Source organism: Cygnus atratus, chromosome 3, assembly GCF_013377495.2.
Source record: "Cygnus atratus isolate AKBS03 ecotype Queensland, Australia chromosome 3, CAtr_DNAZoo_HiC_assembly, whole genome shotgun sequence".
NCBI lineage: Eukaryota > Metazoa > Chordata > Aves > Anseriformes > Anatidae > Cygnus > Cygnus atratus.
In genome coordinates this window covers 107,882,060-107,897,007 of record NC_066364.1, presented here as the reverse complement: position 1 = coordinate 107,897,007, position 14,948 = coordinate 107,882,060, and the positions used below count along the sequence as shown (strand labels likewise).

The 14,948-nt window shown below is 58.6% G+C and overlaps 2 protein-coding genes across 2 annotated transcripts in view; one reads left to right on the top strand and one right to left on the bottom strand.

The window, feature by feature from the left end:
* LOC118255617 (phosphofurin acidic cluster sorting protein 2-like) overlaps positions 1-10,315 on the bottom strand; it is a 50,813-nt gene extending 40,498 nt beyond the window's left edge. The window contains exon 1 of the mRNA XM_035561950.1: positions 10,071-10,315. Coding sequence (XP_035417843.1) covers positions 10,071-10,315 — 245 coding nt within the window. The remainder of the gene's footprint in view (positions 1-10,070) is intronic.
* A 1,001-nt stretch (positions 10,316-11,316) lies between these two features.
* LOC118252899 (transmembrane protein 121-like) lies at positions 11,317-14,377 on the top strand. The gene is made up of 2 exons (XM_035556693.2): positions 11,317-11,629; positions 13,075-14,377. The coding sequence occupies exons 1-2, from the start codon at positions 11,430-11,432 to the stop codon at positions 14,012-14,014; spliced, it is 1,140 nt and encodes a 379-aa protein (XP_035412586.1). The 5' UTR covers positions 11,317-11,429; the 3' UTR covers positions 14,015-14,377.
* The last annotated feature ends 571 nt before the right edge of the window (positions 14,378-14,948 follow it).

The window sequence follows — 14,948 nt, the reverse complement described above, 5'->3', positions numbered from 1 at the left end:
GCACTTGCTGTGGACCTGCATATATACCACGAGAGAGCTCGTGAGCTTCACTCAAGCACAAAGCACAGCGGGTAAGGAAGCATTCAGCTTCGGTGGATTTCCTGTATGTTTGTCCTCCATATGGGAAATTTATTATTAATGTGGTGAAACTCAGCACAAGCAGAAAATCCGTGTGTTTCAGGCTGGAAATCTTAAGAAAGCATCTCAAACCCACAGTCTGGTGACCTAAGATTGGCAATGAATGCACATACATGGATTTAAGTGCAATGCAAGACTTCCTGAAAAGGTATTTTAATCAGTCATACCCAACCCCTTCCACACTCCCAAGCCTGAAAAACTCTCCACTACCTTCTTTCACTGCTCTGGTCATTTTACTTCCAGGCTACCAGCTGGCTTGCTGTGCTATCTGTCAATAGCAGACCTAATCCACAAGCAGGCCGCTCGGCAGCTTCTTCTCTTCCCAGACACCGCAAGCTGTCGTGCACAAGAACAAGGTCACTAGGCATGAAACAGACTCCATCCATCCCTCGTTACTCATTTTATCTAATCCCAAGGTATCACTCAGAAGCAACAACTGGCACTTGCACGCCCCTGGACATCCTGCAGCTACAGAAGCTAGGGTGCTGAGCTGGTACTCCCTAGGGAGCCCACAGGAGCGGGGAGAAGCAGGAAGGACTAACAGCTGCATCACCACAGCTCAAGTGCAGAGGTCTCTTGGAGCACACATTTCCAAATGTCCTTGCCAAAGGTGCTTACTTGCCACAGAGGTCCACATTTTTGTCTTTAAGGTGCGTGCGCACACCTATTTTGGTTACATACCCAAAGAGGAACAGATGCTCTGCAGAACACGGATCTCATCTTGAGGGAAGAAAAGAGTCATGATTGCAAAATAAGGGAAGAAGTTGTTGTTCAAAAGCCTCCTTTCAGGCAGCAGGAGGTAATTGCTCTCAAACCCAGAAATGAGCAAGTCATCTCCCTTTCAGTGGCTTCATTTCACACAGTCAGTCAAGAACCAAGAGCCAGGACACTCCAAAGGTACTTCCAGAAATCCTCACACAGCCTATTTTTTAAAAATGTATTTATTTATTTATTAAGGAGATTATTCTTCCCCAGCATTTGTTGTTCTCCCTGCTGCTGCTGAGGATGTCCCTCATCTTGGTCTTTGCCCTATTGCTTGGACAAAGAAGCCATGTCAAAGTCAACTCACCAGCATCATCGACAACCCAGGGCTCCTTCCCGAGGGCTGTCAGCAGCAAACATTTGCTACGCACTGAGCTGAATTGAATTGATTTTTGGGTTAAACCAGAATTGAATTCCAAAACCTCACGTGCTTTATTTGTATCATCAGATACAACTATTGCTGGCAAAACCAAATATAACTCCACATTTCCCTTTCATAACCTCTTTCAGGGTGCTGTGCTGCCGGCTACGACAAGGAAGATGCTCTGCAGAGCTGGCTCAACCTGAGACCCCCCCCAGCAGAGGAGGAAACTGAACACTTGTAACCTCCACAGAAAGCTGCTTTGGCTTGAGATCATGATATCCGCTCTGAAGGCAGAGACCAGGGAGCTTCTCGCACCGCTTACTAACACGGACCGCTCGATCAGAGCTACCCTGGATTTTAAACCTTGATCTACTTAGCGTTGCCTCCTGCCCCCAGAGTTCCACCAGCCTGCGCGTCTCATAGCCAGCTCTCCTTGAAAAGTCATTTACGTTCACAGTGTTAGGAAAAAAGTAGGTTGTAATTAAGCGGAGTTATTAATCTTTTGTCACTTGGGACCCCAAGCCTATTTGTATTCACATCAACAAGAGTGCCTGGCACTGCCAACAGGATCGGACACCAGCGCCTCATCGTTTTTCAGAAGAGAACGTAAGGTCTGGGGGCCAGTAACTGACTGCCTTACCTTCCTCCTTCACAGGCACCACACCCCTGCCTGCAGGGGTAGGGAACCAAGACTCCTCCGCCTTAATTGTGGTCCGACAGCGTCCGGATTAAAGGATGGCAGTAATTGGATTGCTTGTTGTATTCACAACCAATAATAAGGTTAAGAGCTTTCCTTTCCCTCCTCTCGGCCAGGCCCCGAAGAGGCAGAGGTTTAGGGCAGGAGGGAGGTGTTAAAGCCTTCCTTCCCCAGCTGCCACAAAGCAGCACTGCGGGCTGACATGCCTCACCCTGCTGGCTTGCAGGCACGTTCACCTCCATACGTAGGCAGCAAGTGTGCTTTGCTGTGCAGAGGATGAATGGAAGCACTTGAAACCACTCTCCTGTCACTCCGCATCCCTTCGCATTAAATACCCACACGGATGCCTCACTGGAAAACAAGGCACCGCTCGGATTGTGCTTCAACTACTGCTGCTAGTCATCAAACAGCCTGGCCTGAAAACACACCGTCCTCTCCCACCCCCTCTCTTGCACTTGCATCGACTCTTTGCAGGCTGTCTTCTCCGGCACCCTGCTGGAAAAGGAGAGCCAAGACCTCCAACCTGCCTTTAGCCACCGATTTCCATGAAACGTGGATCTTCGTGGTCTATGCCCTTAATGAGCCAGGATGGAATTGGGCAACTGGACGGGGAGTTGACTCGTTTATTGGCAACACCCAAACATTTGGCGACTGGGGGAAAAAAAAAAAAAGAAAAAAAAAAGGAAAATTGGTTGAGGACAACCTGAACCAACCAAGTGTTGCCCCACCAGGCGCACAGAGAGCTGCAGTGATATAACCACATCCCCCAGGCTCTGCTATGGCCAGACTTCGCTGCTTGTACAGAAGGAAGCAATTCAGAGTTAAGATCTGGTTCCAGGCAGAGAGGGGAAATTTAATCCCTGTCTCTGCCACTTCTTAGCTGCTGGATGAATCACTTCACCTCTGCTTCCCCCTCACCCACGCCTATCCAGCCCAGGGAGCACGGCCCCTGGAGAACAGGCGGCACCCACCACGACGGGACGCGGGGCTCTGCCAGAGCCTCCTGTCACACCAGCTGGTTTCTAGATAATAAATGCGTTGTCAAGAAGCCTCTCCTGAGGAGGTGCTAGGACCTGCCCGGACAGCCTGTCCCAGCACGCCCAGCACCCCGCTCACACGGCCATTGGCCTCTCTCATGCTCCGCTGCACGCTGCGTGGAGACCAATGGCCCCTGCCAGGAGCGAGGGTTTTGCTCGGCACAAACAGACCTTAAAAACTCGGCGGTAAGTCCACAAAAGCCCCATTTCCACATGCTGCTCCTCAGACCTTCCTCCAGACTCCATCAGCTTCCATGATCCCCTGAGACGGGTCAGAGGACCCCCAGCCCGCAGGGTCGGGATGAGGCAGCGAGGAAAGCGCTGCTGGCGATGGGGCTCTGAGAGGGCTCCTCTCCTGCTACTCCCTTCTGAGACCCTCGGGCTTCACCATCTCCACTCCTCAGGCTGTGGAGTCAGAGCAGAGCCCCCAGCCATCTCCTCTGGCTTCAGCTTTCTCTCTCCAGAGTGCACGAGCGGTCTCTTAAGGCCCCGTTTTCCCCAAGAAGGACAAATCCCTCCCTTGGCAAGCGCTGGCACGCTGGCTTTCAGAGCAACGCCGCCGCACGTCGCGGTCGCTTCTGCTTTACCACACAGCTCCAGTCACCCCAACACAAGTGAGGAAACAGCAACACCACGGCATGGGAATGAGTGGCTGGGAACAAAGTGGGGGGAACAGGAACGGGAGTGAGACACAGAGCAAGCAGCTCCAGATCCAGGATCCGCATCTAAGCCTCGCTTCCGTGTCCAAACCACAAGGTCGTCTTCCTGCTCCGCTTTCAAACGAGCGACTTGTTTAACAAAAAGCACGTGATGAAATTCATTCCTGCTGCATAACGGCCTCCCGAGAAATGTGAGAAAAGAGCCGACTAGCCAGCCAGTCGGTGGCGAGGCTGCGTCCGGCAGCAAACTTTATTATTGTGTTTTTTTATGGGCAACACGATGGGTATGTTACTTGGGAAACATCACATCATTCGCTAGCATCGCTCACTTCAGATCACTGTGTCTGAACTTCCCACTGTTCACTTAGGATCTAACCCAAAAGCAACCTCAGGGCAGACAGAAAACCCAAAAGTGCAAGTTTTGAAGAACCATTGTTCTCCATTCGGTTTGGCCGTGCTGAAATCAGGCGTTAGCGTGGCTGAAGTCACAGACCTTTTTTTGGCAAATCTAACAGGTTTTTGACTTTTCTGTCCACCAAGGCAGCAGAACTGCTGCACCGGCTGCCCCTAGGTCCAAGACTGCTCTGAGAAAGGTACAAACACACCACACCTCCATGGAGCCACGGCACGAGCAGCCGGCTGCGATACCTGTTGCTGAACAGCTCGTTCGCCGTGTCTGCGGGCTAAAATAAAACATGTTAATGAATTAACCACCATAAAGCGGTTACAAGAACACCACTTGCAGCCTTGTCTACTGGAGGAAAAAAAATACGCATGTGCTTAAGACAGGGTGACAAGCACCTTTCAACAAGGTTTGAAGGCACTAACGGGGCTGCAGGGCAGGCTGCAGCCCGACACCCGCCAGCTGGCAGGGCCGGCCGGGCCGCACCGCTGCCTCTCCAAGTGCGCTGGAGAAGGGCCAGTGCGGCCAAGCTGGGAAAAGCACTGAAACCAGGTCAAGGTTAGTCCGCAAACCCACAGCAACTTCCTCCAGGTCTTGGCTGCGGGCAGTTGTTCAGGTGCGAAGAGGCAGCAGCCGGGCAAAGCCTGCCGCGGAGACTTCAGAGACGAGGGATTCTCCATCGTCCACAGTGTCCACAGAAAGGAGCCCGTGCCACACGGCAGCTTCTGAAACCCAACTCTGACAACCCACCCACTGATGGTGAGCATAAAGTTTTCCTTACAGCTCCCTGCTTCTGTGATTCTTCATCACAACAGCAAGCCCACCTACCACCCCATCCATTTCCTATGCTGGTGTCTTCAACAGCGGGCAAGCGCCTGGTATCCGACCCCCTGCAGGCTCAGGAATATGGCACCACGGTATGAGAGGTCTCACAATACGCACCACGATACGGCACGTTTCAGAAGAGAGCATATTGGAGGCCAAAGTGCCACACTGGTGGCAGTGCAGCCCTGCGGAAAAGACTTGGGCATCCATTTCCAAGCTTCTTCAACTGGAATAAAAAATGTTTACATTCTCCTTTAAAAAAAAAAAAGTTTAATTCTAAGGAATTGCACAGTAAAGATCCTTCACTCAAAAATAATTCTCACCACAACTGGTAAATGCGTATCTAGGCTTTTCACCCACTTGCTTAGGTCCCTAAAATAAGGGGTGATGCTCCCCTAAGGAGTAGGGCAACAGAAAAGGTTAGCCCCAGGTGAGCGTGAACATCTCATCAGTCCGAGGCGACAAGCAAGGCATAAATGCAGAGAAATGGGAACGTTGTCCTGTGGTCTGATGGGAGATTAAGGAACACAACAGGCAGAGGAAAAGCTTCAGTTAAGGAACTCGATAAACACCAGGGGAAAAAATGAGTAAATTATTCATATACACAGTATGCCATGAAATTCAAATGGACATCCTGGGTCTGCTTCTGACAAAGGAGCACACAAGAAAGAAAGGAATACTCAGAGCCAGCAGCCTCAGGCACGAGGTACGAGCGGACGGAAATAAATGGCAATTGATGGGACTGTATTTCAGGGAAGTGCATCCAAGAACATTCGGAAAGCCTAACTACAGGAAAAAGCCTGCTATTCACTAAGAGAGAAAGAAAACCTCAAAGCTATTAAAACACATCCCACGAGCATTGTCCAGCTGAAAAACAAAAGCCATGCAATAACGAGTTGTGGCCGCTGCAGCTTCTCAAGTAATAGCCTCTAAATTCTGAGAATAAAAGAAAATTAACTAGAAAACAGAAAAATTGAGATTCATAACTGAAGATTACTGAGTTACAGGTGTGCAAGGAAATAGAGAAGCACGGAAAAAACATGAGAACGGTGCCAAGATTATCAGCAGGAGTGTGCAGGGCCTTTGAGGGAAAGGAGCAATGAGAAGAAATTGGATGTATAAGTAAGGTGGGAAAATCAACAGGCTACTAGAAGATAGCTGAAGGAACACGGGAAAAATGCAGAACAGATGAAAAGGAGCTCTTCTAAAATATACAAGTAACGTACGCCTAAAAACTCTGACCTAAATAATATGGATTCAGAGACACTACCTGAAAACCAGGCAACAGAATTGCCCACGAGACATTTTGGATGAATACGATCTTCTTCCCTAGCAGAGAAAAAGTGTTAAAGAGCAATTAGAAGAGCAACAGAAACCTTTAGAACGGGACTGGTCTTGTCCTAGCCTTGTTACCGGTGTAACAGCACAATAGCCGATTGTTAGTGGTCTTCAATTCTGGAAAATAGAACTGAAGGCATGAGTTCAACCATCATCCTAAGCTGCCTGTACTATGAAAGGAATTTGGGTATCCTACGCACAGAAAACCAGGTAAAGTACACAGCTGTGCAGGGAACCTGGGCATTTTTTGTCCAGGCGATTGTCCCATATGCACCATCTCTGGACCTCATGTTACTGAAGCCATGCTCACCCTGCAGAATAAGAAGGATTTCCAGTGAAAGTCTAAAAAATCAGCACGAGGAGGAAAATAAGGAGGACCTAGGAAAACGAGAACACAACAGGAGATTTTGTCTACCGAGCAGAATCCCTCGCTGGCTTAGACCGCACGAGCCAGGAGCAACAGAAACCGCCCACCAGATGACAGCGGGCAGTAAATTGTAACGGTGCTCGCATTGCAACAGGCCTGCAAGGAAATGCCCGTGCAATTTTGGGCTGTGAGCACAGAGGATGAATCACCCTGCAGAGCGGGGAGCGGTCTCCGTAACCACAGCGGCGATGTGCTGAGGCACCTGAAACACCGCGCCTCTCCTCCGGGCCTGCTGCTGCTGGCGTACGGAGGCACCTGAACAAAGCCACTGCGCCTCGTGGCGGAGCCAGCTGCCCAGAAATATACACATATATATATATGTTATATGCCAGCAGCATGTGCTCAGGAGGGAAACACGGCGCGGAGAAATCCCAAACGCACTCCCCTGTGCCGGACGAGGCGCAGGGAGGGCCGGGCAGCGGGCAGCACACCAGACATGTCGCTTCGCAGGCGCGTCGCCAAGCCCACGATATTAATAAGCAATCAGATGGCCGCTTGGAACATTTTGTTTTCTCTATAGGACAAAGAGGAAATCATAATTCAGACACGGCAAATATCCCCAGTTACGAGACCGCTTCCTTAGAAGCCGGGGCCTCTCCCAGGCGCTCCCCGCCTGGAGCTGCGCCGTCCCCCCGTGGCATCCTGTGTCTTTTGGGGCAATAATCTGGAGCCATTTACTGCTCCCCGAGCAGCTTCAGCTGAGGCTGGAAGCTGACCGTGAAAACCCCTGATTTACCCAGGGAAGCACTGGAGAGCATGAGAGGCAGACAAATGCTTGTTATTCCGGCTGGAAGGAGATGGTTCCTTAAAGGAACACCGAGCACGGGGGTGTTCACCACCAAGCCAGCCTCGGAGAGGGGCATTTGTAGGGGCTGCAGAATAGACAGGCTGCGCTCACGCGGGGACGGAGCAGCCCCCGGAGCCGGCAGGGCTGCGGGATGCTGTGTAAATAAATGTACCTGCGTCCTCACGGCACGGGCTGTGCAGGCAGAACCTGCCTTTGCTCTCTGAGCTCAGCCACAGCGATCCACGAGCCGAAACGCTGCCTGTATCTCGCACCTCCAGTTCGAAACGCCACGACTTGTCGTGGAACCAACATCCACAACACGCCGGCTGTGTCATGGAAAAAGAGCAAGAACGAACCCAATCGGGCAATCTTATCTCGTTTCCTAATTCTTTAAGAACTCGCACTCGTGGCCTCTCGGATATTAAAGAGAGCACGCAGAAGAGCAGAGCTATTAACAGAGGTTGAAAAATAACACTGCTTGGCAAGCCCGAGCCCCAGAGCGTGTTTGCACAAAGTCCTTCCACGCGTTTCTTCCAAGCGCGCGGAACAATGCAAGCACAGCACGGCGCTGCTTCGATGCAGACAGACATTTTACTTCAGCAAAGCTTCGGCACACACCTCTCCCAGACTGGCCCCAAAACCAGAGAGACCCCAGCAGGAAGGACGATACCTCCAGTCCGAGGGCGAGGCAACCCCCAAAACTCAACGGGGACTTGGTTCGGTGCCCTGGATTCCTCCCCGAAATCCTCCCAGCCTGGGCACTACCCCTCGACAGCCCCTACACACACTCAGGGCCGGGAGGATTAAGACCAGGCACGTGTAGAGGACAAAAGCCCCATTACCCCTGACTGGATGTTGTTTTGCCACCGCTGCCACTCCTGGAGCACAGCCGGGCACGGGGACAGCGTAGCGGGGTTCCTGAGATACACAAGCACAGACCCCCCAGGAACCCAGCTCAGATTCGGGGCTGGGAAGGAAGAATCGCCTCCCATCTGCTACCCCCGGCTTCCACGTGCGAGGGCTACGTCCACACGCGCTTCACCATCGCCCGCCTCATTGCTCGACACCCGCAACCAGACACCACCTCGAGGCACTCGAAAGCTGTACCGCCGCGTCCTGCTCCACACGTAGCACCCAAACCTGCCCCCAAACCTGCCCGCACTCCTCAGGCACGCGTTGCGTGCTCCTTCCAGGCTGCTGCCCGCGGAGCCCAGGACCTCCACGGGCACCACACCGGCTGGGCAAATTTCCAAACATTTCTGCTCCCAGCTGTCCGCCTGCTGGACCCCCATGCTCCTCGCTCCCACCTCCTCAGCCTCCTGGTGCCCCTTCCAAGGGCTGGTTCTTACCGTGATTTATTTTCCCCATGCGTTGGGCTCCTCTCGGCCCAGTGCTTGAGCACGTCCCTGGTGGGCATCCCAGCAACGCGTGGGTCATAGACTCACTAGGGTTGGAGAAGACCTCCAAGACTATCTGGTCCAACCGTTCCCCTACCGCCAATATCACCCACTAACAGGCTCACGGAGGTTGGAGAAGACTTCGAAGACCACCTGGTCCAACTGTCACCCTACTGCCAATATTACCATTAACAGAATCATGGAATCATTGAGGTTGGAGAAGACTTCCAAGACCATCTGGTCCAACCATCTCTAGACCACCCGTATCACCACTAATAGAATCACGGAACCACTAAGGTTAGAGAAGACCTCCAAGACCACCTGTCCCAACCATCCCCTACCACCAGTATGACACACTGATAGCCTCATTGAGGTTGGAGAAGACCTCCAAGTCCATCTGGTCCAAATGTCTCCCTACCACCACTATCACCACTAATGGAATCGTTGAACCATTGAGGCTGGAAGAAGACCTCCAAGACCATCTGGTCCAGCTGTCCCCCTGCTGCCGATATCACCTACTAATAGACTCACTGAGGTTGGAGAAGACTTCCAAGACCACCTGGTCCAACCATCCCTGTACCACTAATAATACCACTAATAGAATCACGGAATTGTTGAGGTAGGAGAACGCCTCCAAGACCATCTGGTCCAACTGTCCCCCTACCACCAGTATTACACACTAATTGACTCACTTAGGTTGGAGAATGCCTCCAAGACCACCTGGCCCAACCGTCCCCATACCACTACCACCACCACAAATAATCACAGACTCACTGAGGTAGAAGAAGGCCTCCAAGGCCACTACCATCGCCACAGACTCACAGAGGCTGGAGAAGACCTCCATGACCGCCTGGTCCATCCATCCCCACACCACCACCATCACCACGAATAATCACAGACTCATGGAGGTTGGAGAAGGCCTCCAGGACCGCCTGCCCAACCATCCCTCTACCACCGCCATCACCACTGACAGACCCACGGAGGTAGGAGAGGACCCCCAGGACCACCGGGCCCATCCGTCCCCGTAGCCCCACCACGCCCCATCCCCGCACACCACGCCCAACCTCTCCATGACCACCGCAGCGCCGGTGCCCCCCTCCCGGTACGCCCCATCCCAAGGCCCGGCGGCACCTCCCGGTACCGGGGCCCCCCCCCGCAGCTCCCCGGGGACGTCTCGGCGGGCAGCACCGAGCTCCCGGGACCCGCCCCCCCCCCGGTGCCCCCCGCGGGGCTGACCTGGGCACGCAGCTGGGCGCCGAGCGGTCGATCTCCCACGTCGCGAACAGGTTCATGGGCACCGGCACCGGGCCGGGACCGGCGGCCGTCACCGCCGCCGCCGCCGGTGTGGCGGCGGTCATCATCATCACGGTGGTCGCCGTGGCGGCCGCGGTCGCCGCCGCCGCCCCCCCTCCGGCCGCCGCCGCCGCCGCCGGGGGTCCCGCGGGGGGCCCCGAGCCCAGCGCGCCGCCCGCCGCCGCCATCCCGCCGCCGGTGGCGGCCCCGGAGCCTCCGCCTGGGCGCGCGCCCGCCCGCCCGTTCGCTCGGTGGCGCGCGCCCGCGCGCGCGCGCGCGCGGCGGCGGAGGAGGCGGGAGAGGGAGGCCCGCCGTCCAATGGGAGGGCGGCCCCGCGGAGCTCGCGGCCAATGGGAGGGCGGCGGGCGGGGCGCGGCCTTGCGGCGGGGAGCCGGCCAATGGCGAGCGGGGGAAAGGGGAGGCCGGAGGGTGCGGCCAATCGGGACGGAGGAGGCGAGGGGCGCGGCTAGAGAAAGCCGGGAGCCAATCGGGGAGGGAGGAGGGCGAGGAGCCCGGGGTGGGAGCGGCCAATGGGAGGCGGCGGGAGGCGGGGGGGGGCGTGGCGGCGAGCCCTTTAACGCGCGGCCTGGCGGCGGGAGCGCGCGCCGAGGGGCGCGGCCGGGCGCGCGCCGGGCGGGGTTGCCATGGCAACGGGGCCTGCTCGGGGGGCCGCGGCCCGGCGGGGCCTGGCGGGGCGCTGCCCGTGCTCCCGTTACTCGTCCGTGCGTGCCCCGTTAAAGCCGCGCCCCGCACACCCGGTGTCCCCTCCCGCCACCGCCAGGAACCCCCCCCCCAACCTCCCCAGCCACCGCCCGGGCGGGGGGCAGCGCCCCGCGCCCCCCCCCCCCCCCCCCCCGCAGGGCCAGGCCCCCGCAGAGCGGCGACCGCCGGGCTGAGGGGAGCCCCCGGTTGACCCGGGCCCGCTCCAGCCGGTGCCGGGCCGTTCCGGGCCGTGCCGCCGAGGCGGGGGCCGCCGCAGTCCCCGCCCGGCCGGGAGGGGCCAAACGCCGCCGCAGAGCCGCCGCCGGGCGATGCCGCGCCGGGCACGGGGCCGCCACTGGGGCTCCCCCCGCCCCCCCGCCGCCGTCCCCGCCCTGCCCCGGTTCCCCGGGGAGCCGCCCGAGGTAAGCGCGGCCCCGGCGGGGAGCTCCGGGGCCCCCTTCCGCGGCTGCGGCCCCGCCGGTGCGGGCTGAGCCCCGGGGACCGGGCGAGGGTCTCCCCCCGTCCCCAGCCGCGTCCCCGTTTCCCTCCCCTCGCCGAGCCCTCCTGCCCCCGCTGCGCCGCGCCGAGGGTCCCCGAGCGATGCTGCGAGCGGACAGCGAGAGCCGGCCGCGGACCCCCGCTCCCTCGCCCCGGCCGTCGTCCCTCCGTGCCGCTCCCCGCCCCGGCCCGGAGCAGCTCCCTTCCACGTCGCCGCTCTCCTGCTGCAGCCCGTCCGCACGCTCAGCCGAAGGCTCGGGACATGCAGGGTTCGGGGCTTTCGCCTGTCCGGGCACCCCCAGGTAACGCCAGCGCGCGGGGGGCTCGCTCGGCGCAGGGGCTGGGGGGTTGGCAGCCCCGTGGCAGGCCCCGCTGTGGTCCAAAAGTGGGAGATGGGGAGATGTGGGAGATGGGGCAGCGTGCTGAGCACAGGGCTGGGGGGCGGGAGGTTCCCAGCTCCTCCAAAGGCTTGAGGAGCCTGCAGGGTTAAACGGAGGAGCCCTTGGGGCGCTCCAGGCGTGCCCCATCTATCGGGACCATCATCTCCCTCATCCCTGCCAGCCTCTGGCGCCTCTGCCTTAGAGGCACCCATGCCCGGCAGGTTGCATCCCTCAGAGCGCACAGGTTCTTGGCCAAAAAGTAGTTCTGGTATGGCGGTGCCTCGCGTGCCCCGCTCCCACGCGCTCGCTCCGCTCAGTGCCACCCGCACGCTGCCGGCGGCCCCTGCCCTGCCCAAGCGTGCTCGGGCAGCGCGGCGAGCAGCCGAGCCTCGTCCTCCATTTCAGCCCGGGGGCTGGCTCCCCTCCAGAGCAGCTGCCGAGCCGTGCCACGCAGGGCCCCGGCTCCCTGCTCCCTCCGGCGCTGGCAGCAGCTGCCCGCAGCTGTGCTCGGCCAGGAAGAGGGAGCCCGACAGCGCCCGTGCCACCCGAGGCTCGTAGGGCGCTCGTGGGGTCCGGGCTTTGCTCTGCCCCTGTGCCGGGGAGCCGAGCATCGGGCTGAAATCGAGGGCCTCTCGCAGAGCTCTGCGCGTCCTGGAGCCGTGGCCCAGTGCTGCCTCTCCTTGCTCCCTGCACATCATGCCGGAGAACAGCGGGCAGGGGCAGACAGCTGTAGGCAAAGCTCTTGAGGAGCACGAGGCTGGAGGAAACTGAAGATGTTGGGCAGATTTCTTCCCTCCCACCCTACAGCTTATTTTTAGCCCGGCTGTCCTTTCTCCTAATGCTGAGCATGAAAATGAAGGAGGCTAAAAAGACAGGGGCTCTGGCTCACAGCCGTTAAGGACCTGCTCGGGATGAAAGCACAGCCACGGCCGTGCGTGCCTTCCAGGAAAGAGCAGAACCAGGGCCGCGGACCGGGAAAGCCCACGGAAAATAAGGCACGTGCCCTTCACTGCGGCAGAGACTAAGCAGTGCGAGGAGCTCCTGGAAGAGGCAGTAGCACCCCGAGTGCTTGAGGGACACCCAACCTGCCCCATGGTCTCCCCCCCCGCAGCCCCTGGGGTCTGAGCTGGGGCTTGTGCCCGTTCCCCGGCAGGATGTCCTGTGGAGACGTGGCCTGGCACGTTCTGGGGGTTTGAAACGATCCAGGTAGGCAGGCTGGGAGAAGAATCGATGACCATCCACCATCCCCACCCCTTCTTTCGGTCATCCACAGCAGGTGGGGAGAGGGGGGGGACAAGAGGGTGGGGACGGGCAAGCTTGGTTAGGGACGATAGCTCCCTGACGGTCCTGCCTGTTCCTCCACGCAGGATGGTTCCCCCCCCGCCCATCAGCAAGCCCCACGTGTGCCTCTCCACGGTGCTCATCATGAGCAGCCTCATCCTCATGGATGCCTACCTGGTGGAGCAGAGCCAGGGCTCCAGGAAGCTGGGCATCTGCGTCATGGTGGCGGTGGGCGACGTGTGCTTCCTGCTGGTGCTCCGCTACGTGGCCATCTGGGTCGGGGCGGAGGTGAAGACAGCCAAGCGGGGCTACGCCATGATCCTCTGGTTCCTCTACGTCTTCGTTCTGGAGATCAAGGTCTACTTTGTCTACCAGAACTACAAAGCTGACCGGAAGAGCCTGGACCTCATGGCCCGCAAAGCGCTGACCTTGCTGCTCTCCATCTGCATCCCGGCCCTCTACGTGCTGCTGGTGGCCACGGAACGCATGGAGTACGTCCGGACGTTCAAGAAGAAGGAAGATCTCCGCAACCGCCTCTTCTGGGTCATCGTGGACATGCTGGATGTGCTGGACATCCAGGCCAACCTGTGGGAGCCCCAGAAGAAGGGTCTGCCGCTCTGGGCGGAGGGCATCATGTTCTTCTACTGCTACATCTTGCTCCTGGTCCTCCCTTGCGTGTCCCTCTGCGAGATCAGCATGCAAGGCATCGGCATCGTGCCGCACCGGATGATGCTGTACCCCATGCTGAGCATGCTCACCGTCAACATCACCACCACCTTCATCCGCGGCAGCAACATGGTCTTCTTCAGGGACGCCCGCGTCTCCAGCATCTTCATGGGCAAGAACATGCTGGCCATCGGCCTGAAGGTCTGCATGTTCGTGCAGTACCAGCGGCACCGGAACCAGGCGCCGCCGGGGCCGGGCCCTGCCCCGCAGGGCGCCTGCCAGCCCCAGCCCTCCCCGGCGCCGGGCAAGTCCCGGGACCAGCCCGCTTGCCCCGAGGAGCTGGCCCAGGACAACACGTGATGCACCAGCCCGGGCGCCGCCACGCTCGGCCGTCCCCGCGAAACGCCAGGAGGGCCGCGGCGCCCCTGGACAGCGGGGACTGATCCTGCCTCTCCTCCCTCCCTGGGTGAAGGCGCTCCGGTCCCCGAGGGCAGCCGAGCGGTGCAGGACCACGGCCCCCCGGCTCGGCCCGGGGCTGCGCGGGGACGCCGCCTGCCCCACCTCGGCCTCTTGGCCCCGCTCCCCGTGCTGCGGGAGCCGGGTGCCCACGCTGGGGGGAGCGAGGACTTCCTCCTCCTTCTTGGACAGCCGCAGGCTCGGCGGGGGCTCGGCCACGGGACCTTTTTCGTGTGTCCCCCTTTGCAATAAAAGACCTGAGCCCTCCTTGTGTCTGCGTCCCCTGTCCCTAGCGCGTCCAAGTGTCGCGTGGCGGTGGGGGGGGGGGAAAGGGGAGCTCACTGGTGGCCACCCAGACCCGGGGAGAAGGTCCCAGGCAGCCGCATGGGGTGCATTTGCTCCTCACCTCTCCCGCGCTGGACAGAAGCGGGTGAAACCTGTGTCCCGGGTGTCTGGGGCTGCAGCAGGACTGCCGCCTGCTGGGCACATCTCCCAGCAGCTAGGGATGGGGGCACGGGGAGCTGGGAAGGCCTCTCAGCCAGGGCTTCCAGCCTCCTTCCTCAGTTCTCTCCTTGCACCGTTACCGGGAGAGGGTTGTTCAGCTCCAGGATCAAAACAAGGCGTAAATCAGCACACCGATGCCACAAAGAGGCCGTGCTAGCCTTGAGCTTCGGTGCCACCACCCTGCTGCCATGCAGGCTCTGCATCCCGCACCGTGAGGCCAGGAGAGGAGGAAGAGGCCGGGCAGAGCACAAAGCAAGCCACGCGTGGGCTAAAGGTGGCCGAGGATCTCCGTATCGTCCCTAACCAAGCTGGCACATCCCACTTCTTCCGCCTT

Bases quoted from the DNA above. Each gene is read 5' to 3' on its own strand.
- LOC118252899 (XM_035556693.2), top strand. From the start codon at position 11,430: ATGCTGCGAGCGGACAGCGAGAGCCGGCCGCGGACCCCCGCTCCCTCG. The intron at 11,630-13,074 runs GTAACGCCAGCG...TCCTCCACGCAG, and splicing joins GCCTGTCCGGGCACCCCCAG to GATGGTTCCCCCCCCGCCCA.